Source organism: Pan troglodytes, chromosome 6 (assembly GCF_028858775.2).
Source record: "Pan troglodytes isolate AG18354 chromosome 6, NHGRI_mPanTro3-v2.0_pri, whole genome shotgun sequence".
In the NCBI taxonomy this organism is placed as follows: Eukaryota; Metazoa; Chordata; class Mammalia; order Primates; family Hominidae; genus Pan; species Pan troglodytes.
The window spans coordinates 74,731,097-74,758,447 of NC_072404.2; the positions used below are offsets into that span (position 1 = coordinate 74,731,097).

The 27,351-nt window shown below is 44.1% G+C and overlaps 2 protein-coding genes across 7 annotated transcripts in view; one reads left to right on the plus strand and one right to left on the minus strand.

The window, feature by feature from the left end:
• Positions 1-979: 979 nt before the first annotated feature.
• SBDS (SBDS ribosome maturation factor) lies at positions 980-9,025 on the minus strand. Its single transcript, XM_519568.9, has 5 exons — positions 8,570-9,025; positions 7,477-7,606; positions 6,481-6,681; positions 4,401-4,565; positions 980-1,775 (listed from the first exon to the last, which is right to left on the minus strand). Exons 1-5 carry the CDS (start codon positions 8,695-8,697, stop codon positions 1,647-1,649), a joined length of 753 nt encoding a protein of 250 aa, XP_519568.2. The 5' UTR covers positions 8,698-9,025; the 3' UTR covers positions 980-1,646.
• An 887-nt stretch (positions 9,026-9,912) lies between these two features.
• Positions 9,913-27,351, plus strand: part of LOC744965 (S-adenosyl-L-methionine-dependent tRNA 4-demethylwyosine synthase TYW1) — a 249,248-nt gene continuing 231,809 nt past the window's right edge. For 4 of the 6 annotated variants that reach the window (XM_063814309.1, XM_024357849.3, XM_063814308.1 and 1 more), the window contains exons 1-4: positions 10,088-10,263; positions 11,335-11,465; positions 12,092-12,229; positions 23,230-23,331. In XM_063814309.1, coding sequence (XP_063670379.1) covers positions 10,260-10,263; positions 11,335-11,465; positions 12,092-12,229; positions 23,230-23,331 — 375 coding nt within the window. In that variant the 5' untranslated portion in view covers positions 10,088-10,259. Of the gene's footprint in view, positions 10,264-11,334; positions 11,466-12,091; positions 12,230-23,229; positions 23,332-27,351 lie in introns of all 6 variants that reach the window. The other 2 variants (XM_024357846.3, XM_024357847.3) reach the window with 2 other exon arrangements.

Sequence of the window (27,351 nt, forward strand, 5' to 3'; positions counted from 1 at the left end):
GGCCTCCCAAAGTGCTGGGATTACCGGTGTGAGCCACTGCGCCTGGCCCCAGAAAATCTTAAGGAAATGTTCTATTAAATGTTTATATTTTCTTACTAAGATAGAGCTATTGATATATTGAACAAATAGCTGTATCAAAACAGCAGCCTAGCTTTAGCATTAACAGAAAGTGTTCATTCCCATGTTATCAATGTATTTTGTTAACAATGTAAGAAAAAATTTTGACTTTATAACCTCAATGTTAGTTATTTTAAACTAAAGGGACATTTCTGAGAGCTTGTATTAGCAGGGAGTTGTGTGTGCTTATAAACCAATCAGTACCTTTTCAAGTCAAGAAGCCTGTTTTCAGTTAAAAACTGCTGTCCAGAAATACATCTGTATGTTTATTTTGAGTGAATTTAATTTATATTCTAGAATGTATCTTTTGAAATAATAGATTTCTTTTCTTTTTTTTGGAGACCGAGTTTCACTCTGTCACCTAGGCTGGAGTGCAGTGGCACATTCTCAGCTCATTGCAACCTCTGCCTCCTGGGTTCAAGTGATTCTCCTGCTTCAGCCTCCCGAGTAGCTGGGACTACAGGCGTGCACCACCATGCCTGGCTAATTTTTGTATTTTTAGTAGAGACAGGGTTTCACCATGTGGGTCAGGCTGGTCTCGAACTCCTGACCTCAGGTGATCCGCCTGCCTCGGCCTCCCAAAGTGTTGGGATTGCAGGTGTGAGTCACCTCCCCTGGCCTTGAAGTAGATTTTTAAAAGCTTGCATCTTGTCCATTTAAGTGTTTAAATACTAAAATAATTCTTCCCAATTACATCCCAAGTGTTAGCAAAAATTTTTCAGGTGTTTACAAGTACAGGCCCTGTTCTAAGCACTCTTCATATGGACTTATTCAGTTCTCCTGACAACTCCCTAACCCTACCACAGACACAGGCAGAGAAAAGAAAGGGAGTTAGGAAGTTGTCTAGAAACACAAGCCATAGTTTAATAAAAATAAGAGTGGTTTTATTGATTACAATTTTAGCTATATTAATATATATTATAAACTTTAAGAATTAGAAATAAGTGACTTTTATTTTTTAACCAAGAATAATCTAAGTTATGGCAGCATGTTCAATGAAAGGTAAGTCCGGCACAATTTTTCTATATCTGTTTCTCAGATAATCAGGAACATCATCCAAGCTTTACATTACGACACCATAATGACCCTCAGAATACAAGTTCCATTAAGTAGAAATGAAGCATCGTATGTTTTCTTTTTTAGGAAAGACCCCCCCTTTTGTTGTATAGACATACCCCTAATAATCTTACTCTACTGTACAAATAACTTTTCACCCACAAAAGCTGCCTCAAGTAACTTTCATTTTGGAAAGCTATCAAGGCATGAGACAGAGTAGCAAAATGCCACTCTGGACTTTGCATCCTGGAGTTTCAATTTTGCTTTAGGATTTAGACCCCAGTTTATAATTAAAACCAAATCATTCCCACATTATTATACTTATGTAGGAAAGCCTTGCTGGGTCCACTGTTAACACAAAGATAGAAAATGTCAAATAGTTTGAGCAAGTATTTGGCAGACCACAGACATGAAACAGTGCCGTCGGAAACGGAAACACTTTAGTGTTTTAGAGGTGAAGAGATTGATGGGTGTCATTCAAATTTCTCATCTCCTTCTTCTACATCTTTCAGATTGAGTACTTCCAAAGAACCTTTGCCTTTGGTTTCCTTTTTTATTAGCTCATCAATTTCTCGGAAGCAGCCCGGGTCAATCAGACATACCTGAAACATTTAACGTAGCAGTTTACCACATGAGGATGAGCAAGACACAGAATAAACTCAGCTTTAACTTCCTTTGAGGCAAGCACAATGCTGTCCAGATCTCTAATAATACCACAGTTCTATGGTGCAATAGATAAGACAATGGGTAGGGCAGCACACTGGGTTCCAGTTCAGCCTCTGCCCTCAAGTATCCATGTAGCCCCCTGTGACAAGGCATTAATCCCTATGTTTAAACACTTATTCTGATTCTTCAGCTGTAAATGGAAGGGACAAACTAGAAAACTCTGATTCTTCTCATACTAAAATTTAGCATTACATTTTATAGCTCAGTAAAGTCACCTCCACGTATGAAGGAGAAAAAGCAATGTGAAGACTTATGTAGACACCATGTGTATGTTAATTTTTTTTTGAGATAGAGTGCAGTGGTGTGATCTTGGCTCACTGCAGCCTCCGCCTCCCAGGTTCAAGTGATTCTCCTGCCTCAGCCTCCCAAGAAACTGGGATTACAGGAACCCACCACCACACCTGGCTTATTTTTTGTATTTTTAGTAGAGATAGGGTTTCACCATGTTATCTGCTCGCCTTGGCCTCCCAAAGTGCTGGGATTACAGGCACGAGCCACTGTACCCGGCCCATGTGTACAGTTTTGCAAAGATTTTAGAACTTCAAGTAGTGTCAGATGAGTTAGTTCACATCTACAGTGGATACTCACATACTCAACACTTCTCTACAGCTCATTTACTTTTAAAAAGAAGCTGCAGACAGGGCACGGTGGCTCAAGCCTGTAATCCCAGCACTTTGGGAGGCCGAGGCGGGTGGATCACCTGAGGTCAGGAGTTCGAGACCAGCCTGACCAACATGGAGAGACCCCGTCTCTACTAAAAATACAAAATTAGCTGGGCGAGGTGGCACATGCCTGTACTCGGGAGGCTGAGGCAGGAGAATCGCTTGAACCCGGGAGGCAGAGGTTGCAGTGAGCTGAGATCACGCCATTGCACTCTAGCCTGGGCAATAAGAGTGAAACCCTGTCTCAAAAATAAATAAATAAATAAATAAATAAGCTGCAAAGCCTTGAAAACATGAATTTGTAGACAGCTCAATTTACACTGTGTTTGAAGCTCTGGGGTGAGGTCACAAGGACATAATGGTTTCGCTGCTTCTTTAAAATGTTCTGTGTTTAGTGTCACCAGGTTCACACACTAATATCCTCTGGAAACACCCTCACAGACATACCCCAAACAATGCTTTATCAGGCTTCTAGGGATTCCTTTCCAGTCAAGTTGACACCTAAAATTACATCCACAATTCCACCCCTTATCAACTTGGCACCCAGACTCATCTCTTTAAACCATTTTTAATTTTCAAATGAAGACAATAACAAGGTCCTAGCTTTTCCTCACATGATGCAATTAACCAGACGCGACTATCCTGCATACAACTCAAAGAGTGCTAATCCTTTTGCCAGAATTCAGCTTTCAGAATTTCATCATTCAGGATTCAATCTTTTTTTTTTTTTTTTTTTGAGATGGAGTTTCGCTCTTGTTGCCTAGGCTGGAGCGCAATGGTGCAATCTTGGCTCACCGCAACCTCTGCCTTCCAGGTTCAAGTGATTCTCCTGCCTCAGCCTCCCGAGTAGCTGGGATTACAGGCATGTGCCACCACGCCAGACTATTTTGTATTTTTAGTAGAGACAGGGTTTCTCCATGTTGGTCAGACTGGTCTCGAACTCCCGACCTCAGGTGATCCACCTGCCTTGGCCTCCCAAAGTGCTGGGATTACAGACATGAGCCACCGCGCCCAGCCAGGATTCAATCTTTTGGAACTGTGATTTTCAAGATATTAGAAGTTCAGGCTTTGGACTTTAGAGATTTTGATTTTTTTTATGATTTCAACATTGGGATTGTGGCATTTGGGATTGTCTTTTAGGATTATGATCAGCACTGGAGTAAAGCATGCAATTGAGCTATCTCTGAAAACTCAATGTAAATTTCCATAGTGTGCTTTGTACTAATTTTTGCAAAATTTTTAAGGTAATTGGAATTATCAATCTTCCACTAAAATAGCAATTTTTAAGTGGCTTATTTTAAATAGTTGCTAAATTTGCTAAAATCATGTATCTAAAATACTACGCATAATATATGACAAAAATAAATGCTGGGAAAAAAATAAAAGGATTTGTGGTAAACAAGGCTGACCAACCTTTAGTCTTAAGAAAATATCTGGCTGGGCGCGGTGGCTCACGCCTGTAATCCCTGCACTTTGGGAGGCTGAGGCAGGTGGATCATGAGGTCAGGAGATCAAGACCGTCCTGGCTAACACGGTGAAACCCCGTCTCTACTAAAAAACATGAAAAATTAGCCAGGCTTGGTGGCGGGTGCCTGTAGTCCCAGCTACACAGGAGGCTGAGGCAGAAGAATGGCGTGTACCCGGGAGGCAGAGCTTGCAGTGAGCTGAGATAGCACCACTGCACTCCAGCCTGGGCAACAGAGCGAGACTCCATCTCAAAAAAAAAAAAAAGAAAAGAAAATATCTGACGTTTACAACATCTAAATGTTTGCTACAAATTTATTACTAGAGAATACAATATTTAGGTAACATGAAGCAAAGAAAATATTTGACTCTTACGATTTCTAACTGTTGGCCATAATCTTCACTTTCTATGACCTTGATCAGTGGCTTGAGCTTTTCTTTCAGCTTCTTGCCTTCATTGACTGGAAGGATGAACCGAAGCCTCATGTGAGCACGTTCTATCTTCATTTTCTCTTTTAACTGCTTTATCACTTCCAAAGCCTACCAAGACAAAATCGAGAATGCAATTTTTTCTACTATATTATTTCATAAGGTTTTCAAAAACAAAGTAGTTTCCATGTAGTTGGATTAGGTAATGGTTTCTTAGGTATAACATTAAGAACATAAGTGACCGTTAAAAAAAAAATAGAAAAATTGGACTTATCAAGAAGAAAAGCTTTTGTGTTTCAAAAAACTATGAAGAAAGTGAAGGCCAGGTGTGGTGGCTCACGCCTGTAATCCCAGCACTTTGGGAGGCTGAGGTGGGTGCATCACAAGGTCAGGAATTCGAGACCAGCCTGGCCAACATGGTGAAACCCCGTCTCCACTAAAAATACAAAAAAAGAAAAATTAGCCGGGTGTGGTAGTGCACGCCTGTAATCCCAGCTACTCAAGAGGCTGAGGCAGGAGAATTGCTTGAATCCGGGAGGCAGAGTTTGCAAAAAGGCCGGGGGTGGGGGGGTGGGCAAAGAACCTGAACAGAGATTTCTCAAAAGAAGACAGACGAGGCACCAATAAGCACATGGAAATATGCTCAAATCATCATTAAGGAAATGCAAATCAAAACCACGACAAGATACCACCAGGATGGCCATCATCAAAAAGGCAGACAATGACAAGTATTACTGAGGATGTGGAGAAACTGAACTCTTAAACACTGATGGTGGTAAAGTAAAATGGTGCAGCTGTTTTAGAAATAGGTTTGGTAGTCACCAGGTATACAGAAATGAAAACATGTCTACACAGAAACATACAAGAAATTTTATAGCAGCATTGCTCATCATAGCTCAAAAGTGAAAGCAACCCAATGTCTATCAACTGATAGATGAATGAACAAAATGTGTTTCTTTCCGTACAGTGGGCTATTATTCCGGCATAAAAAAGAAATGACATGCTGATGCAGGTTACAACATGTATGAACCATGAAAAGGCCACATATTGTATGATTCCATTTATATGAAATGTCCAGAATTGACAAGTCCATAACGTGAGGAGATTAGTGGTTGGGAGGGGCCTGTTGGGGGAAAATGGGGGATGGCTACTAATGGACACTGACTTTCTTTTTGTGGTGATGAAAATGTTCTCGAACCAGGTAGCAGGGAAGGTTCCAAAACTTTGTTAATATACCACTTAAAGTGTACACACTTTATGAGTGTGAAATTTATGGTATGTGAATTATATATAAATTTAAAAATTCAAAAAGAAGTGTTAAAATGACCCTTTAAAAACTCAAATTTTGTCTTTAAAAGTTTGATTTGGATAGGAAGAAGAAAGTCCTATATACATATTTGTGTTTACTTGAAAAAAAAAACTACCTATCTTTACAACCCCGTCCTTTTCCTCCATCTCTTCCACAAACCTTCTACCCACTTGCTTCCATGCAGACCCATTTTTTTAAATTTAATTTTTTATATTAAAAAATTTAGAGGTAGGGTACGGTAGCTGATGCCTGTAATCCCAGCACTTTGGGAGGCCAAGGCGGATGGATCACCTAGGGTCAGGAGTTCAAGACCAGCCTGGCCAACATGGTGAAACCTCAACTCTACTAAAAATACAAAATTAGCTGAGTGTGGTGGCACGTGCCTATAATCCCAGCTACTCAGGAGGCTGAGGCAGGAGACTTGCTTGAACGCGGGAGGTGGAGATTGTAGTGAGCCGAGATCATACCACTGCACTCCAGCCTGGGCAACAGAGTAAGACTCTGTCTCAAAAAAAAAAAAAAAAATTTAGAGATGGGGCGTCCCTATGTTTCCCAGGCTGTTTCCAGGCCTCAAGCAATCCTCCCATCTTGGCTCCCAAAGTGCTAGGATTACAGGCATGAACCATTGTGCCTGGCCCCAGACCCATTATTTTAATGATTTCTTCAGAGAAAACTGATTTCCATGGCTATATTTTGATGACATGAGAGACCACTCACCTGCTGTTTTGTACTCTTGTTGGTTTTCACCGAATAGTGGATGTCCTTCATGGCTCTCTCAATAAGGATCACGGTGTATGGTCTCTTTGTTTCAGGATTCACACATTTGTCTGCCACAATAGTTGCAATGTCCCTAAACATCTGCTCCAGTTGTGTGTGTCTTTCTTTATCTGATACTTGAACTTCTCCTTTAGTCAAAATCTAAAAAAATGCCAACACATTTAAGAAATCACTATCTTTCTCTATCACACACTATTTATTAACTAACCATAAAAAATGAGGAACTGGAGAGAAAATTAAATTTCATCCTCTCCAGCTATTAAAATGCAAGTAATGGTTTGAGCTTTGCCCAAAAGATGCAAGAATCTTTTGGCTGGGCTTAGTGGCTCACATCTGTAATCCCAGCACTTTGGGTGGCTAAGGCGGGCATATCACCCGAGGTCAGGAGTTTGAGACCAACCTGGCCAACATGGTGAAACCCCATCTCTACTAAAAATTCAAAAATTAGCCAGGCAGGGTGGTGGGCACCTGTAATCCCAGCTACCCTGGAAGCTGAGGCAAGAGAATCGCTTGAATCCAGGAGGCAGAGGTTGCAGTGAGCTGAGTGCAGTGAAGTGCACTGCACTCCAGCCTGGGCAACAAAGCAAGACTCTGTCCCCCCACCCCAAAAAAAAAGGATCTGAAAGATGAAATACTTGAAAACAAATTCAGTTTTCAGGTATACCACATTCTATAAATGGGGTAATTTATAGAAAAATGAGGTAATTTAGTAGAAAATCTGATTTCAGGAGGTTTTGGCAAAAAAAAAAAAAAAACAAACAAACCACAAAAAACAAACAAAACCACCAAGTTCTTTATTATTAGAAGTGACACTGTGCAGTTCACATTATTGCTTGGTTAGTCTTTCCTCCAGAAAAACAGCCTTTAATGTTTAATATATCTGCAAATACGTTATAAATGGTTATTAGGGTTAGCTATGCTGCAGCTGTTACCCACCTGCTTACAGATTTCAGTTTGGTCATCTGTTCCAAACGCACTGATGAGATCTTCCTTTTTGGCAACCTGACCTTTAGAAACATTTACAAACACTGAGTGGGTCTGCAGAACTTCATCGAGGTCTTTTTCCCTTGTGAGGGCAGGAGAGAAAGTCCTATGTGAATATACTTGAAACTTGGACATGCATTTACATTTAAATACGAGATGGCAACAACATGAACGGCAAGACACAACAAATCCCCCTGATGACCTTTAGTGTAGAGGGCAGTTTTCTTTTTCTTCCCCCCCCACCCCCGCCCCTAGATGGAATTTCATTGTTTTTGCCCAGGCTGGAGTGCAATGGCGCGATCTCGGCTCACTGCAACGTCCGCCTCCCGGGTTCAAGTGATTCTCCCGCCTCAGCCTCCTGAGTAGCTGGGATTACAGGCATGCGCCACCACACCCGGCTAACTTTGTATTTTTAGTAGAGATGGGGTTTCATGTTGGCCAGGCTGGCCTCGAACTCCTGGCCTCAAGTGATCTGCCCGCATCGGCCTGAGGGAACATTTTCAAAACTCAGAACCGTATTTGCTTTACCATTTGCTCACTGGAGAAAAATGTCATGGGAGGACGTAAGAAACACAAGGGTGGGGTGGGGCGGGGCGGGGTGGGGTGCAGACAGCTGCTGCCACGGAATGCCAGTCCCTAGATGGCAGCAGTGAAGACACTACGCACTTTAAACTGCTAGGGCTACTGAGATCTATGACACCAGATGTACCCACAACTATGACAGTATTCGTAAGACTAGGTTCTCAGCCATCATTATTCTAGGAAAAGGACCACAATTATGAGATTTCTTGGCTGCAGCTTTTATGACACCAACAAAACAAAACCCCAAACCAACAACCCAATCGGAACCAACCAAATAAAGAAGAAACCCTTGGCTTAGGCGCCAAGCTCGGACAGCGACGTCTCATGCTCACAGCAGGAATGTTCCATTTCCTCCCCGGCCAACACCCCAGCCTGGCCCATTCACTCGACTTGGGCAGAGACAGGCCGCCTCGGAGGTGACGGCTCAGGCCCAGGCCCAGGCCCGAGGGAGGGGGCTACTCACACGCCGCTCCGCCAGCCGACGACCTTGTTTTTGTAGCAGGCGATTTCGAAGCGCTTCCCGGCGCGCTTCATCCGTACCACTGCCACATTGGTTAGGCGGATCTGGTTGGTGGGGGTGAAGATCGACATCGCGGCTGTTCAAAGACCTAGAAGCCGGCGAACCAGGGCTGACCCGCGCCGCCCAGCCTGAAGGCCACCAGCGCCTCGCGGTAACGACCGAGCGGCGCGCGGCACTGACCCAACCACCAGTGCGCGGCGCCGCGACTCACTAGCTTCAGGCAGCCGTCACAGTGTGTCTGGCAGGCTTACTTACTGCGCAGGCGTCAGGTGGCGCAGAAGCCGAGAGGGGAAAAGTGAGAGATGACGCCTGCGTATTGTGGCGTTTTACGCCATCTTTCCACGCCCAAAAAGGGAGGTGCTTTTCCTTGGCGTATTTACTTTCGCCAATGAGCTGAGAGTTCTGACAGGATGCTCGCGGATGTTTAGTGACCGGGTTGAAACACAGCGTTGGCACCACCTCGTTCCGCGGAATTCAAGGGCCAGACCCACTTTATAATATAAATATTTTTTATAATAGAATTATTTTAAAATAAATATTTTTATTTACTCACCCTTTTATAATAGAAATATTTTAACATAAAATGTAGACAAAAAAGTGTAATGAACCTTCTATGTACCCATCACCCCGCTATCAACATTTTGCCATCCTTGTTTTATTCTTTTTTCATTTTTTTGTTGCTTTTTTATTTACAGTTTTTTTTTTTAAGTCAGTCTCACTCTGTCACCCAGGCTGGAGTGCAGTGGCAGGGTCATGGCCCCACTGCAGCTTCGACCTCCTGGGTTCGAGCGATCTTCCAGCGTTAGCTTCCCAAGTAGCTGTGACTACAGGTGTGAGCGGCCACGCCAAGCTAATTTAATTAAATAAATAATTAAAAAAAATTTTTTGTACAGACGAGGTCTCACTATGTTGCTCAGGCTGGTCTCGAACTCCTGGGCTCAAGCGATCCTCCCGCTTCGGCTTCCCAAGTGCTGGGATTACAGGTTTGAGTCACAGCGCCCGGCCGGTTGGGGGTATTTTAAAGAAACCATCATATGGTTTCAGCATTAAATACTTCAGCCTATAGCCCTTAACAGATACACGCGACGAGATTAACTACAATTCCTTAATATCATCTAATAGCGAGTCCATCCTCGGGTTTCCCAAAACTAATGCCTTTCTACAGTCGGTTTATTTCAGTTAAGATCCAAACAGGCCCACATAGCATTTCCCCCGCTCCCCGCTCCTTTCCTCTTTTAATTTTCCCATGCCAATCATTTCTCTCTGGACCCGCCTTTTCCCAGTCTGAGCCAATCCAAATGGAGGCGGAAGCGCTCCGCCTTCATCGCCCGGAACTCTGGGGGGTGCTTATTTCTGGGCACGCCCCCTTTCCCCTCTGAGCCAATCGGAGCAGGGCCGAGAGCGCACCGGGCACTGGCTTCCTTTCCCGGAGCTCTAGGCTTTCCTCTGGGCCCACCTCTTCGTCCTCTGAACCAATCAGGACCGGCCTGGCAGTGTCATGGCTGCCCACAGGTCTGCAGGCACTCGGTACGCCGCTAACGCGGCGAGGTAGCTCGGTGCGTCTCGCGGTACCAGTGCGAATCATCGGGCTATCCAGGTCCGAGATCCTAGTCTCCTGTCGGCTCTGAGGAGGATGGGTAAGGGCACTCGGCGGGCAAGGACCCTGGGGCGGCAGGGGAGGTAAACGTTTTACTGAGACCCTCTCCGGGCGGAGTGGCGTCCTCGGTCCCCTTCCTTCGGAGACTGTTGCACTTGACAGCACCGGCTAGCCGCCGCTGAGAGCAAGGAGGACTGATCCCTACTTTTGACCTGGCTTTTGCCTTTTGAGGCTAGGGGGTTAGACAGAAAACTACCCCTCCCACTTTACCTACGTGTATTAGGACTTTTGCACCTGTAAAGCCTAAATTTCAGGCCTCGACTTTTGAAATTGCTCCCAGGTTGAACGTTTGAAGCCAGGTCCCTGCATATCTCTCTTAAAAAAAAATGAGATGTAAGGTCAGTTACTTGAGAATCTTTTACAAGTTTAACCGTGAGCCTTTGAAAGTACAGTTAGTAAAAAGAGTGCTTTTACTACTTAAGCTTTTTTTATGGAGCAAACACAACAAAACAAAATTAATTTCACATGAAGTATTTTTACTTTGTGTTCCTTCTCTTGCTTCTAAATGCTCATTTCGAAGTGAAGATACAATTTTATATTCTGTTTTTTCTTTGAGTTAGTGTTAACAGTGTGATAATTTTACTACGTTACTACATAGTGTGTTATTTTTATTACAGTTGTCCCCCCCCCCCCCCCCGAGATGGAGCCTTGCTCTGTCGCCCAGGCTGGAATGCGGTGGCGCGATCTTGGCTTACTGCAACCTCTCCCTCCCAGGTTCAAGCAGTTCTCCTGCCTCAGCCCCCACGAGTAGCTGGGATTACAGGTGCGCGCCACCACGCCCGGCTAATTTTTGTATTTTTAGTAGAGGCGGGGTTTCACCATGTTGGCCAGGCTGGTCTCGAACTCCTGACCTCAGGTGATCTGCCCGCCTCAGCCACCCAAAGTGCTGGAATTACAGGCATGAGCCATCGTGTCCGGCCAACAGTTGATTTTTAAATTAGATTTCTTAGCTGGGTTGTTGAATGTAAGGTTGGTTTTATTTTCTTCTTAAAATTGGGATGGACTGTATATGTAGCTTTAAATGAAATTGTGTGTGTCATTTTAAATTTAGATCCTTCTGCGGATACATGGGACCTCTCCTCACCTTTAATATCATTATGGATAAACAGGTTTTACATTTATTTGGGCTTTGCTGTTAGCATTAGCCTTTGGATTTGTGTCCAGATTGTCATCAAGACGCAGGTAAGTGGAGTTATTTTTTTTTTAATAGAGTATTTAGGCATCAGATTTTATAGAGGATTTAAATACTAAAAGGAACCTTTAATTACTTTTGTGTTTGGTCTTTAGACATTTTAATGAAATGCCTAAAATAAATTTCTTCTCTAAGTTTTTGGAGACTAAGTTATCTTGGATTAAGTTATTTACTTTTTCTTTGATAGGTGTGTCTCATTTTTAAGATACAGGAAGATTTTTGTAATGAAAAGTGAACCTTTTATATGAAAAACAAATTTGTTTTATACCTTTAAGGGTCAGTAGTCCTCTCTTTCCTTTCCATTAATTAAGGATCAGAAAATAAGTTCCTACTATTATTCTACTAAAATACCTTATAGGATAAAAGTATGTAAAGTTTTTTCTTGGAGGGAAAGGAAATCATGAGCCTTAAAAATGTGGGTCCTGCCTATTAAAGGACCTTATTATACCAAGGGGCTAATATTTGAGGAATACAACCAGAAAGATTAAGAGAAAAATACATTGTGTCAGATTAAGAGAAAAATAAAGTGTGTCAGTATCTGTGCTAATTTTCATCCCTGCTGAAGTTGGGAAACGATTTAGACTTGATGGATTTTGTGTAATTATTTGTCTTCAAGGGCAAGAACTTACAGGAAAAATCTGTTCCAAAAGCAGCTCAGGATTTGATGACAAATGGTTATGTCTCCCTTCAAGAGAAAGACATCTTTGTGTCTGGAGTGAAGATTTTTTATGGTTCTCAGACTGGAACAGCAAAGGTAAGAACTTTATATGATGCTTTTCCTTTGGTTTCCTGACACTTTAAGAAAATCCCTTTAGCAGTGAACTTTAGCAGTGAACTGTCCTTTAGCAGTGAACTGAATTGGTCATCTAACCTTCTTTATTCTTTCTCCCAGCCTTTTCCCCTCAAATATTTTTCCTTTCTGCGACGGTAGGCAGGTTTCATCTCCTGTGCCCAGTTAGAGCTGATTGGTGGTGTCTGATGGTCAGTGTCTTGAGGGGGCCTTTGTTCTGAAGTTTGCTTCTGCCTCAGCAGGCTAGAGAAAGTTGTGAATCCATTATCGATGCCCATGGGTATGGAAGTAGGGAATAGGGAAAAAAGGATGGCACTAATAGTTCCAATATGGGCCTGACTTTCACATCACACATCTATGTTTATTTTTTATTTTGTTTTTTGAGACAGAGTCTCACTCTTGTCACCCAGGCTGGAGTGCAGTGGCACGATCTCGGCTCACTGCAACCTCCACCTCCACCTCAAGTGATTCTCCTGTCTCAGCCTCCCGAGTAGCTGGGATTATAGGTGCCTGCTACCATGCCTGGCTAATTTTTGTATTTTTAGTAGAGATGGGTGTTTTGCCATGTTGGCTAGGCTGCTCTCAAACTCCTGGGCTCAGGTGATCCGCTTGCCTCGGCCTCCCAAAGTGCTGGGATTACAGGCGTGAGCCACTGCACCTGGCCTCATGTCACACATCTATGTAATGAAACTTGTTTTGATTTCTAATAGTGCTAAAAGTGTTAAAGGTAGACACTAAAGTAAATACAGCTGATATCTAGTTGAAAGATGCTTCCCATTCTCTCTCTTTTTTGCGGGGGAACAGTGTCTGGCTGTAGTGCCATCTAAGCTTCAGTTGCTTATCTGTGAAATGGTAAATTGCAGATGGTAGTAGTATGGTTATCTCAGGGTCACTGTGAGGATTTAGTGATATTATCTGGCATGTACTTTGATTTCTCCTTTTTGCTTTTTTTTTTCTTTTTTTAAAGACAAGGTCTCTCTCTGTTGCCCAGGCTGGAGTGCAGTTGTGCCATCTTCGCTCACTGCAACCTCTGCCTCTCGGGCTCAAGGCATCCTCCCACCTCAGCCTCCTGAGTATCTGGGACTATAGGTGCATGCCACCATACCCAGCTAATTTTTGTACTTTTTGTAGAGATGGGGTTTTGCCATGTTGCCCAGGCTGGTCTTAAACTCTTGGGCTCAAGCAATCTGCCCGCCTCGGCCTCCTAAAGTGTTGGGATTACAGTCGTGAGCCACCGTGCCCAGTCCCATTCTCTAATTATATCTAGATGCTACCTGTTTCTGTGTTACAAGGTCACAGCTATTTTAAAAAAATTTATTTTATTTTTGAGATGGTATCTCACTCTGTCCCCCAGCCTGGAGTGCAGTGGTGTGATCTCGGCTCACCACAACCTCCGCCTCCTGGGTTCGAGCAATTCTCCTGCCTCAGCCTCCCTAGTAGCTGGGATTACAGGTGCCTGCCATCACATCTAGTTAATTTTTGTATTTTTAGTAGAGACGAGGTTTCACCATATTGGCCACGCTGCTCTCGAACTCCTGACCTCAGATGAGCCACCCGCCTCAGCCTCCTAAAGTGCTGGGATTACAGGTGTGAGGCACCGCTCCCAGCCAAAAAATTTATTTTATTTTTTTGTAGAGACAAGATCTTGCAATCTTGTCCAGGCTGGTCTTGAATTCCTGGCTTCAAGATATTCACCCACCTTGGCCCTCAAAGTGCTGAGATGATAGGCATGAGCCACGAGGCCTAGCCAGGTCACAGCTAGTTAGTGCTTTCTAGGAAAAGATTTTAAGGAAGGCTAGCATGAAAATAAATTAGAGGAAAAATCAAGGTCTGTTACTTTTGTGGACTACTTCAGAGGGTTCTACTGCCCTCTTGTGGAAGTTGCGCAGAATAGTACTTCTTAGGTTTTCACTACTTGAGTGCAGATACTTTGCTTCATTTTACAGTCGAAGGTCACTTGTTAAGTTAAACCTTAAGCAGTGGAGGTGGGAAACCTGAAAAAAAGCAAAAAGGTATCTGAGCAGCCAAAGCAAAGTCCTTTTAATGTTACTTATAAAAAACCTTTTTCAGAGCCTCTTTATGCATGTTTTTACCTTTTTAAAAAAAATGATCAAAAAGATCAAATGAATACTTGCAGATGGTAACAAATCCAGGTGTACAGAAAGTTCATAATGAAATGTACTCTCCAGAAACCTTTTAACTATTTCTATTTTTAGTTCCTCTGATGCTTATGCTGTGTTTCGAGATTTATCAACATTACACAAAAGTTATTGACTCTTTATATTAATTAGTTTATACAAACAGCCCTCAAGTCTCAGTGGCTTAATGTTGCTGTCCATATCATAGTTGATTTTGGGGTAGATAGCCATCTTCCATCTTAAAGCTGCGCCATCTGAATTTATTTTTATTTATTTTATTTTATTTATTTATTTTTTATTTATTTTTTTGAGATGGAGCCTCGCTCTGTCGCCAGGCTGGAGTGCAGTGGAGCGATCTCGGCTCACTGCAACCTCTGCTTCCCGGGTTCAAGCGATTCTTCTGCCTCAGCCTCATGAGTAGCAGGGACTATAGGCGCCCACCACTATGCCCAGCTAGTTTTTGTATTTTTAGTAGAGACGGGGTTTCACCATGGTGGTCAGACTGTTCTCGAACTCCTGACCTCATGATCTGCCCACCTTGGCCTCCCAAAGTGTTGGGATTACAGGTGTGAGCCACCGCGCCCAGCCTTTATTTTTATTTTTTAAGAGACAAGGTCTTGGCCTGGCGTGGTGGCTCACGCCTGTAATCTCAGCACTTTGGGAGGCCGAGGTGGGCAGACCACTTGAGGCCAGGAGTTCGAGACCAGCCTCGGCAACAAAGCAAAACCCCATTTCTACTAAAAATACAAAAAATTAGCTGGGCGTGGTGGTGCACGTCTGTAATTCCAGCTACTTGGGAAGCTGAGGCAGAAGAATTGCTTGAATCTGGGAGGTGGAGGTTGCAGTGAGCCTAGATTGCACCACTGCCCTCCAGCCTGGGCAGCAGAGTGAGAACCTGTCTCAAACAAAAAAAAAAAAAGGAAAGAAGAAAAAAAGAGATAGGGTCTTGCTCTGTCACCCAAGCTGGAATGCAGTGGCATGATTTTAGTTCACTGCAGCCTTGACCTCTTGGGCTTCAGCGATTCTCCTGACCCACCCTCCTGGGTAGATGGGAATATGGGCTTGTGCCACCATGCTGGGCTAATTAAAAAAATTTTTTTTGTAGAGATGGGGTCTCCTTATGTTGCCCAGGCTGGTCTTGACTCCTGGCCTCAAGAGATCCTTCTGTCTAGAATTACAGGCATGAACCACCATGCCCAGCCCATCTCAATATTGGGCTAGGATTACAGGATAGGATTACAGGTGTGAGCCACTGTGCCCAGCCCATCTCAATATTTCTTCATTCTGCTGTTGGATTTGATTGATTCGTATTTGGTCGTGTGTAGAAGACTATTAAAAACTTTTGCCTCAGAAGGCGTAGCTTCATTGTCTTCCAGCATGTTAGTATTGCTAATGAGAAAGCGAATTTGTAGATGACTTGATTATTTTGTTTCTGGAAGATTTTCGGATCATTTCTTTGTCCTTGATTTCTGGAAATTTTATGGGAAGGTGACTATTTGGATCTTTTTCAGCTATTGTTCTGTATACTTGAATTTTTTTTGTTTTGACGATTTGTATGCATTTTGACGATTTGTGTGCATTAGTTCTGTTAATATTTCTTGGATGAATTTTTTTTTCCCCTTTTCATTTCTTTTTTTCTGGGATTCCTGTGGGATGTTCTACCTTTTGGATCATCTTCTGTGTCTCAGATCTTTTCTCTTATATTTTTGTAACTTTTTCTTTTTCTTCTTCTTCTTTTTTTTTTTTTTTTTTGAGACAGGGTCTTACTCTGTCACCCAGGCTGGAGTGCAGTGGCGTTGGCCTCCCAAAGTGCTGGGGTTTTTGTATTTTTAGTGGAGATAGGGTTTCTGCATGTTGGCCAGGCTGGTCTCAAACTCCTAGCCTCAAGTGATTCACCCGCCTCGGCCACTGAAAGTGTTAGGATTACAGGCTTGAGCCACGCGCCTGGCCCTAAATTTCTGTTTCTAATCTTAACTGTTTCTCTCAACTCCAGACTTTCATATCGAGTTACCTATCTTAGAGCATCATATGAATGTCTAGTAAGCATCTTAACATCAGTGTGCTCAAAACTGAACTCCCAATTTTCTGCCCAAGCTTGCTCTACTTGTAATCCTTACAATTTCAGTAAATGACAACTTTACCCTTCCAATTGCTTGGTCCAAAACACCTTTTGGCTTCTTTTTATACAACCCATGTCCAGTCTGTCAGCAGATTCTGTTCTACTTTAAGAATAGATTCAGTTTCCAATCACTTCTTACCACCTTCACTGCTACTCTCCTGGTCCATGCCATTGTCAACCTAAATACCATAGAGAGGCTCTCCAAAAGAAAAGATGTTTGTTTGGGAATAGCACGTACATTGCAATGGGGATACAATTGCCATAGTAAACTGCATGTATTCAGGGAAGTAAAGGAAGGCAAAGATTTTTAAGGGAAAAAATGAGGATTACAGAATTGTTTTGAAATAATTATTCTTGCCTACAAAGGTTAATAACAAAGGTGACACAATCCAAGGTTGGACATGAAGTTGCTGGGCAGATGTCCTTGCAGTAGTATTTTTTGTGTAAGGTTGCACTGGTCTTTGTGCAAGGTTGTATTTTTTGTAGAATCTTTCTCATTATCAGGAATTTGAGTGTGAGGCTGAAAAGAGCCGGGCACATTCCTCAGCCCCAGGCTCAAAACAAACAAGCCCAGTACAAACACATCCCATCCTCCCATCCCACCACATATCGCCATATATCTCTCAAACTTCCTGAGCCCAGTACAAACACCACCAGGAAAGTCTCCGATAAGGAGACAGCCGTTCAAAGTTTTACTGAAAGAGCGGGAACCAAAAGAATTCCTTTGTTCCCCTGTAACTTTCAGGCTATAAAAAGCAAACACTCGCATTGTTCAGGGCCCTCTTGTATGCTGTGGAATGGAAGGACCAGGTTCGAACTTGTAGTAAAGATCCTTGCCGCTTGGCTTTGACTCTGGACTCTGGTGGTCTTCTTTGAGGAACTAACAGTCTAGGCACAACAAGGCCAGGTGTGGTGGCTCATGCCTGTAATCCCAGCAGTTTAGGAGGCTGAGGCAGGTGGGTCACTTGAGGTCAGGAGTTTGAGATTAGCCTGGCCAACATGGCAAAACCCCATTTGTACTAAAAAATACAAAAATTAGCCTGGTGTGGTGGCACATGCCTGTAATCCCAGCTACACGGGAGGCTAAGGCATGAGAATCACTTGAACCCGGGAGGCAGAGGTTGCAGTGAGCCAAGATTGCGCCACTGCACTCCAGTCTGGGGGACAGAGTGAAACCTTGTCTCAAAAAAAACAAAAAACAAAAAACAAAAAAAACAATCTAAGTGTGCGAATTCTTTGTCTTCCCTAGCTCTTATTGTCAGGGATATTTTAACATAAGTAACTCCATGTTGTTGATTCTGACAGCTTTGACACTGCCATGATATTTTGTCTGGATTAGGACAGTCATCTCACCATTGATTTCTGCTATAATTTGTTGTTTGTTCCCCCAAAACTGATGTTGAAATTTGATCCCTCGTGTTGGTGATGGGCCTAATGGGAGGTGTTTGGGTCCTGGGGGCAGATCCCTCCTGAATAGATGAATCCCTGGGGGAGGGGTGAGTGAGTTCTTGCTGTCTTAGTTCCCAAGAGAGCTTGTTGGTAAGAAGAGCCTGGAACCTCTCCTGCACTCTTGTTTCCTCTCTTGCTATGTGATCTTTGTGCTCGCCAGCTCCCTTTCACTTCTACTCTGCCAGGAGTAGAAGCAGCCTGGAGCCCTCACCAGATGTAGTTGTCCAATCTTGAACTTTTTCAGATATCAGAATTGTGAACCAAATAAACCTTTTTATGGTGGCCCATAACAATTTTTCCTTTACATAGTTAGCACTTCCTTAAGGACCTCTTGTAAGGCAGGTCTGGTTGTAATAAATTCCCTTAGCATTTGTTTGCCTGAAAGGATCTTGTTTCTCCTTCGCTTATGAAGCTTAATTTGGCTGGATATGAAATTCTTGGTTGAAATTTCTTGTTTTCTTTTTTGAGACAGAGTCTTTCTCTGTCACCCAGGCTGGAGTGCAGTGGTGCGATCTCAGCTCACTGCAACCTTTGCCTCCTGAGTTCAAGTGATTCTCCTGCCTCAGCCTCCCGAGTAGCTGGGACTACAGGCGTGCGCCACCACATCTGGCTGATTTTTGCATTTTTAGTAGAGATGGGGTTTCACCATGTTGGTCAGGCTGGTCTCTAACTCCTGACCTCAGGTGATCCACCCATCTTGGCCTCCCGAAGTGCTGGGATTACAGATGTGAGCCACCATGCCCTGCTTGAAATTTCTTTAAGAATGCTCAATATAGGCCCCAATCTCTTCTGGATTGTAGGGTTTCTGCTGAAAGGTCCACTGTTACCCTGATGGGATTCCGTATGTAGCTGACCTGCCCCTTCTCTCTAGCTGCCTTTAACATTTTTTCTTTCATTTCGACTGGAGAATCTGATGATTTTGTGTCTTGGGGATGGCCATCTTATGTATTATCTCACTGGGATTCTCTGCATTAAATAAACCTTTTTAAAACATAGATTGGGCTAGGCACAGTGGCTCACGCCTATAATCCCAGCACTTTGGGAGGCCAAGGCAGGTGGATCACTTGAGACCAGGAGTTCGAGACCAACCTGTGCAACATGGCAAAACTCTATCTCTACAAAAAATTCAAAAATTAGCCAGGCATGGTGGCATGTGCCTGTAGTCCTAGCTACTCGGGCGGCTGAGGTGGGAGGATTGCTTGAGCCCAGGAGGTCAAGGCTGCAGTAAGCCGTGACTGTGCCACTGCACTTCAGCCTGGGCGACAGAGTGAGACCTTGTCTCAAAAAAATAAAAGACATAGATTACCCAGTCTCAGGTACTCCTTTGTAGCAAAATGGACTAAGACAGTGTTTCTGATTCAGTACCACTTGGCCCTCTTCTGACTCCAGTGTACTCTCAACTCAGCAACCTCAGTGACTGTTTGAAAACTTAGGTGAAATCACGTCATCCCTCTGCTTAAAACCCTGCACTGACCCCTTCATTCAAGAGTCAATGCTTGAGTCCTCACAGTAGCTCAGAGATCCTACACGTGTGGCTCTTTGTTAACTCTCTTACCCCATCTCCTTGGTTTCTTTTTTTTCAGTCTTAGTAACCTCCTCTGGGCCTTTGCAGTTCACTGTTCCTGCCGCCTGGGATAACCTCATGGTTCTCCCAGTTCCTTCGGCTTTGGCTCAAATCTCACTTTATCCTTATGTTAGTCTGTTTTGCATTGCCATAAAGGAATACCTGCAGCTGGGTAATTGATATGGTTTGGATCTGTGTCCCCACCAAATCTTACGTCGGATCGTAGTCCCAGTGTTGGAGGTGGGGCTTGGCGGGAGGTGCTTAGATCTTGAGGGCAGATTTCGCATGAGAGGTTTAGCACCATCTCCCTTGTACCGTCCTCGTGACAGTGAGTTCTCATGAGATCTGGCTGTTTAAAAGTGTGTGGCACTGCCTCCTTCTCTCTCTTGTTCCTGCCATGTCATATGCCTGCCCCTCCTTTGCCTTCCACCAATATTGGAAGCTCCCTGAGGCTTCCTCAGAAGCAGATGCCGTTACACTTCCTGTACAGTCTGCAGAACTGTGAGCCAATTAAATGTTTTTTTTTTGTAAATTGCCCAATCTCAGGTATTTCTTTTTTCCTTTTTTTTTTTTTTTGAGATGGAGTCTCACCCAGTTGCCCAGGCTGGAGTGCAGTGGCGTGATCTCGGCTCACTGCGGCCTCTGCCTCCCAGGCTCAAGCGATCCTTCCACCTCAGCCTCCCAAGTAGCTGGACCACAGGTATATGCCACCATGCCCAGCTAATTTTTTGTATTTTTGGTAGAGATGGGGTTTCACCATGTTGCCCAGGCTGGTCTCGATCTCCTGACCTCAAGTGATCCGCCCGCCTTGACCTCCCAAAGTGCTGGGATTACAGGCATGAGCCACCATGCCCGGCCAGGTATTTTTTTTATAGCAATGCAAGAATGGACTAATACTGTAATTTATAAAGAAAAGAGGTTTGTTTGGTTCATGGTTCTGCAGGCTCTACAAGCATGGTGCCAACATCCACTTGGCTTCTGGTGAAGCTTCAGGAAGCTTCCACCCATGGAGGAATAGGTACCACATGGTGAGAGAGGGAGCAAAACAGTAGGGAGAGATGTGAGGCTTTTTTTTTTTTTTTTTTTTAACAGCCATCTATGAACTAATAGGGCAAGAACTCAACACCAAGGGGAGGGCAGCAAGCTGAGGTAGGAAAGTAGAGTCTGGAGATAGAGCCTAAGGCCAACCTGTGGCTGACGTCCTTGAATTAAACTGAAAGGAAAGCTTTAGCCTCTGATGGGCTGTGGGCTAATTCTTTATTTGCATATGGTATAACTCCACTGCAGCCTCTGATTGGCCATGAGCCAATTCTTCATTTATATAGGGTGTAACCAATTGGAAGCCTCCCAAGGGTACCTGGGGGTGTTACCAAATTCTTCTAGCTTAATAAAAACCTAAGCTTAATAAAAACAACTGGAGCTCTTGAGCCACTTGCTCAAGCCTGCTTCCTGACTGTAGAGTGTACCTTCCCATCAATAAATCTGTGTTTTTGTTGCTTCGCTTGTTGCATTTTTTTCAGTTCTTTGTTGAACATGTGAACAACCTGGACAACTCCTAGGCAAGACCCTCCACTGGTAACAAAGCCACTCCTGAGGGACCCACCCCCATGACCCAAACACCTCCTATTCGAGCTCACTTCCAACATTGGAGATTACGTGTTAATGATATTTGGAGGGGACGAATATCCAAACCGTATCAGTCCTTGAGGCCTGCTGCAGTACTGTTTTCTGACCCCCAAATACCTTTTCTCTTTTTTTTTTGAGATGGAGTCTTGCTCTGTCGTCCAGGCTGGAGTGCAGTATGGCACGATCTCGGCTCACTGCAACCTCTGCCTCCTGGGTTCAAGCAGTTCTCCTCCGTCAGCCTCCCAAGTAGCTGGGATTACAGGTGCCCACCACCACTCCTGGCTAATTTTTGTATTTTTAGTAGAGATGGGGTTTCACCATGTTGGTCAGGCCGGTCTCGAACTCCTGACCTCAGGTGATCTGTCCGCCTCGGTTTCCCAAAGTGTTGGGATTACAGGTGTGAGCCACCACGCCTGGCCAACCTGTCCTTTTTCTATACCAGTTCTCATGCTTACTATTGGGAGTTATCATTAGCCCACAAGACTGCCCCCACTTCAGACACCAGTCACAAGTCCCGGCTTTAAATTTAGGGTTCTGCACCACTGCCTCCTCAGGTTCTATAGGATGACTCACAGACCTCAGGAAGTTGCTTGACTTATGTTTAGTGGTTTATTATAAAGGATGCAACTCAGGAACGGCCGAATGGAAGAGCTGCACAGGGCCAGCTATGGAGGGGTGGGGGTTGAGCAGGGCTTCCAGGCCGTTTCTGGCCGTGTCTTCTCCCCAGCACATTGGTATGTTCACCAAGTCAACAGTCTCCATTGTTCAGGGGTTTTTCTTGGAGGCTCCATTACATAGGCACAATTGATTAAATCATTGGCCTTGGTGATTAAGCTCAATCTCCAGCCCCTCTTCTCTCCCTAGTGTTCCCTGTTGGGGCTGGGGTAGGAGGTGCTGAGTTTAACTTCTCATCAGTTTCTCTGGCAACGAGCCTCCATCCTGAAGCTATCTGAGGCCTCACTCCAGTAAGTCATCTCATTAGCGTACAAAAAATATTAATTCCATCTTTTGTTGTAGTGGCTGCTCCCAGCTTAGAGCTTCTCTGGGGTTCTGTTAGCCCTGTGAACTCTTCCCTAGGACTTTTTCCTGTCTGTCAACCGGCTTCTTTTCATGTTTCCCATTCTTTTCACTCTTCACTCTTTCTTTTATTTTATTTATTTATTTATTTTGGAGATGGAGTTTTGTTTCCCAGACTGGAGTGCAATGGTGCAATCTTGGCTCACTGCAACCTCCGCCTCCTGGATTCAAGTGATTCTCCTGCCTCAGCCTCCCGAGTAGCTGGGATTATAGGTGTGTGCCACCACGCTTGGCTAATTTTGTATTTTTAGTAGAGACGGGGTTTTACCATGTTGATCAGGCTGGTCTCGAATTCCTGACCTCAAGTGATCCAACCGCATCGGCCTCCCAAGGTACTGGGATTACAGGTGTGAGCCACTGTGCCCAGCCCATTCTTCACTATTTCTTTTTGCACTTCTCTGTGTTTATTGTTTTTTAATATGTTATTTTCTTTATGAGACAGGATCTGAGTCTGTGGCCCAGGCTAGAGTGCATTGGTGTGATCGTAGCTCACTGTATCCTCTAACCCCTGGGCTCAGGGGATCTTCCCGTCTCAGCCTCTTGAGTAGCTGGGACTATAGGTGTGTGCCATCACACCTGGCTAATTTTTAAATTTTTTTATAACGATGAGGTCTCACTTTGTTGTCCAGGCTTGGCCTCAAGTGATCCTCCCACCTCAGCCTCCCAAATTGCTGGGATTATAGGCATGAGCCATCTTGCCTGGCTGATATGTTTACTCTAGTAGGGCAAGGCAGATTGATCATCCAAAGCCAAATTAGATTCAGTCCTACGTAAACCCTGATCGGGTGAGAACAACACAATTGAATGATCTCTGTAATGGTGCCCAAGAAAATGGTAAGAGTGAGGATAGAATTTGTGTTCATGAAGATACATATCAGTCACTGAAAATATTTTTCATGAGGAATGCCACATTCTTGTGCCAACAGGGGTAAATGAGGGTTATATTTGGCTCATTGAAGACTTTATTTGATGTTTTTTTTTGTCCTATTAGGGATTCGCAACAGTTCTTGCTGAAGCAGTTACGTCCCTGGATCTGCCTGTGGCCATTATTAATCTAAAAGAATATGATCCAGATGATCATCTGATAGAAGAGGTTGGTAATTGTCTTTTTCTTCAATCAAAACTCTCAAATTTAACTGATCTGCAATCTTCACAGTAAATTTAATTAGATAACTAGAATCTTCAGAATAAATTTAATTTTCGTGCTAAGGGATTTCAGTTAGTTGAATTCCAGTGTGAATCAGACAATTGAATGTGGGATAAGGTTCACTGATTCTCACGTGGTGTGGGGCTTGTTCTTCAGGTATGTTAAATTCTCCTGGGGCAGGGCTAGAGGTGAGAAAGCTTGGGTGGTTGGAAGTTCACTCCTTCCCACAATTTTCTTTTTTCTTTTCTTTTTTTTTTTTTTTTGAGATGGAGTCTCACTATGTCACCCAGGCTGGAGTGCAGTGGTGCAATCTCAGTTCAGTGCAATGTCCGTCTCCAGGTTCAAGTGATTCTCCTGCCTCAGCCTCCCAAGTAGCTGGGATTTATAGGCATGCACCACCATGCCCGGCTAAATTTTTTTTTGTGTGTCTGTGTTTTTTGCTAGAGATGAGGTTTCACCATGTTGGCCAGGCTGGTCTGAAACTCCTGGCCTCAAGTGATCTGCCCGCCTTGGCCTCCCAAAGTGCTGGGATTACAGGCATGGGCCACTGTGCCTGGCCCCTACTATTTTTATTTTTTTAAAATTTATTTTATAGAGACAGGCTCTCACTCTCTCACCCAGGCTCTGGAGTACAGTGGTGCAATTTCAACCTCCCGGGCTCAAGTGATCCTCCTTCCTCAGCCTCCTAAAGTACCTGAGACTACAGGCATGTGCTGCCATGCCCTGCTAATTTTAAAAGATTTTTTTTTTTTTTTTTTGACATGGAGTCTCGCTCTGTCACCCAGGCTGGAGTGCAGTGGCGCGATCTCGGCTCACTGCAAGCTCCGCCTCCCGGGTTCACGCCATTCTCCTGCCTCAGCCTCCCGAGTAGGTGGGACTACAGGCGCCCGCCGCCACACCCGGCAAATTTTTTGTATTTTTAGTAGAGACGGGGTTTCACCGTGTTCGCCAGGATGGTCTCAATCTCCTGACCTTGTGATCCGCCTGCCTCGGCCTCCCAAAGTGGTAGGATTACAGGCGTGAGTCACCGCGCCTGGCCAAAAGATTTTTTATAGCGATACGGTCTCACTATATTGCCCAGGTGGGTCTCGAACTCCTGGCCTCAGTCTCCCAAAGTACTAGGATTATAGATACGCCCAGCCCTCCCCGCTATTTTGAATCTCTTAATCAAGGAAGGGTTGTTATTGATGGCAGTGTGCTATACTTGTAGACCATGGGCAATCCAACCAAAAGGTCAAAAGCAGAGAGTATGGGTTTCGGAATCAGAGAAATCTCTTATTAGCTGTGTGACCTTAATGCATTAGTTAATGTCTTTTTTTTTAACGGAGTTTCACTCTTGTTGCCCAGGCTGGAGTGCAATGGTATGATCTTGGCTCACTGCAACCTCCAACTCCAGGGTTCAAGTGATTCTCCTACCTCAGCCTCCTGAGTAGCTGGGATTACAGGTGCCCACCACCATGCCTGGCTAATTTTTGTATTTTTAGTAGAGATGGGGTTTCACTGTGTTGGCCAGGCTGGTGTTGAACTCCTGACATCAGGTGATTTATTTGCCTCGGCCTCCCATAGTGCTGGGTTCACAGGCATGAGCCACTGCGCCCGGGCGCATTACTTAATATCTATGAGGGTTTAATTTCTTCATCTGAAAAATGTTCCTCCCCTTTTTTCTCCAGTCATGCCCAGTTAGGGGATTTCACCCTACAGCAGTGGTTCTCAAAGTGTGGCCCCTGAGCCAGCAGCATCAGCATCTCCTGTGAACTTGCTAGAAATGCAGAATCTCAGGTCTTAGCCTAGCTGCATCGTAGAGCTTAAACAGTGCTCCTGGTGATGCTGACACAGGTAGAGTTAGAGAAGCAGAGGCTGGGTGTGGTGGCTCACGCCTGTAATCCCAGCACTTTGGGAGGCTGAGGTAGGTGGATCACCTGAGGTCAGGAGTTCGAGACCAGCCTAGCGAACACGGTGAAACCACGTCTCTACTCAAAATACAGAAATTAGCTGGGGTTGGTGGTGGGCGCCTGTTAATCCCAACTACTCGGGAGGCTGAGGCAGGAGAATTGCTTGAACCTGGGAGGCGGAGGTCGCAGTGAGCCAAGATCGCGCCATTGCCCTCTAGCCTGGGTGACAAAAGCAAATCTCCGTCTGAAAAAAAAAAAAAAGAAGCAGCACATAGAGCTGGGGTTGACAAACTTTCACGTAAAGGGCCAGGTAGTATCTTCACCTTTGTGGGCTGGGCAGCTACTCAGTTTTGCCACTGAGGCACAAAACAGCCATAGATAATATGTAAATGAATGAGTGTGGCTGTGTTGCACTAAAACTTTCTTTAAAAAAAATAGAGGCCAGGCGTGGTGGCTCTCGCCTATATAATCCCAGCAAGTTGAGAAGTCAAGGCTGGTGGATCGCTTGAGCTCAGGCATATAAGAACAGCCTGGGCAACATGGTGAAACCCCGTCTCTATTAAAAATAGAAAAATTAGCCATGGTGGTGCACGCCTGTAGTCCCAGCTACTTGGGAGGCTGAGGCATGAGAATTGCTTAAACTCGGGAGGTGGAGGTTGCAGTGAGCTGAGATCATGCCACTGCATTCCAGCCTGGGTGACAGAGCGAGACTCTGTCTCAAAAAAAAAAAAGCAAAAAGGCAGCAAGCAAGATGTGGCTCATGGATTGTAGTTTACCGGCCCCGTCTTAGTGGTTAAATATCTAGCTTTAACTCTGTCCATTTCTTTGTCCCCCAAGAAAATGTATTGGTGTGCACATGAGTGAGCTTGAATGTGCTCTAAATTATTTGTGAAAAATTATTAGCAAACTTTGATATTACTTATAACTTACCTCATGACTTGGAACTCTTAAGATGAATTCAAACACCAGGCTATCAAGACTAAGGATACACAGGTTGAGAATCCCTGAACCGCAAATTGGAAATGCTTTAAAATCCAAATTTCTGGAGCGCTGACAGGAGGCCACAAGTGGAAAATTTCGCACCTGACCTCCTGTAATGGGTCAAGGTCAAAACGCAGTCAAAAGTTTGTTTCATATATGAAATTGTGAAAAATATTGTATAAAGTTACCTACAGGCTATGTGTGTAAGGTGTATATGAAACAAAGGAATTTTGTGTTTAGACTTGATATATCCCCAAGGCACATCATTATGTATATGCAGATTTAAAAAAAAAACCAAAACAGAAAAAAACCTCTAAAATCCAAAAAACTTCCCATCCCAAACATTCTGGATAACGGATACCTAGCCTGTATTTTGTATCCCTGGGATTTGCAACAGTTCTGTTTAGATAATGGTGCCAAGTGTTAAATTACTTTATGTTTAAAACTTTTTATTGCTTTAATTTATTAGATAATTTTTTAGAGATCTCTCTGTATTTTTTCTTTTCTTTTCTTTTTTTTTTTGAGATGGAGTCTTCGCTTTGTTGCCCAGGCTGGAGTGCAGTGTGCAGTGGTGTGATTGTGGCCCCCTGCAGCCTCTGCCTCCTGGGCTCAAGCAGTTCTCCTGCCTCAGCCTCCCGAGTAGCTGGAACTACAGGCACCCACTACCGCGCTTGCCTAGTTTTTGTATTTTTAGTAGAGATAGGGTTTCACTGTGTTGCTTAGGCTGGTCTTGAACTCCTGATCTCAAGTGATCCACCCGCCTCAGCCTCCCAAAGTCCTGGGATTACAGGTATGAGCCACTGGGCCAAGCCAACATCCACTGCCTTGATATGGATATTCACAGCTTCCTGCCTGAGGAGATGTTAATGGACCGAGAACATGGTTCCCCTATTCCTTGGAGACTTCAGAGATTTAAAACAATCTCAAACACCAAATACAACTCTTATTGGATAAGCAAGGTCACCACATTCCTTGTCTTTTTGACACCACAGAGCAGCTTCCACTCTAAGGAAGCAGGAACATGAGCTGTTGTTTTCTCTTAAGGTTTGAAACTCAGGTGCCTTATTTTCCCCCAGTGTGTTCTTCCATTAGT

Coding starts and splice junctions, on each gene's coding strand:
- SBDS (XM_519568.9), bottom strand. CDS start 8,697: ATGTCGATCTTCACCCCCACCAACCAGATCCGCCTAACCAATGTGGCA. Junction 6,682..7,476: donor AAACTGAAATCTGTAAGCAG/GTGGGTAACAGC, acceptor GCATTTTTTTAG/ATTTTGACTAAAGGAGAAGT. Junction 4,566..6,480: donor ACAAGAGTACAAAACAGCAG/GTGAGTGGTCTC, acceptor TTGTCTTGGTAG/GCTTTGGAAGTGATAAAGCA.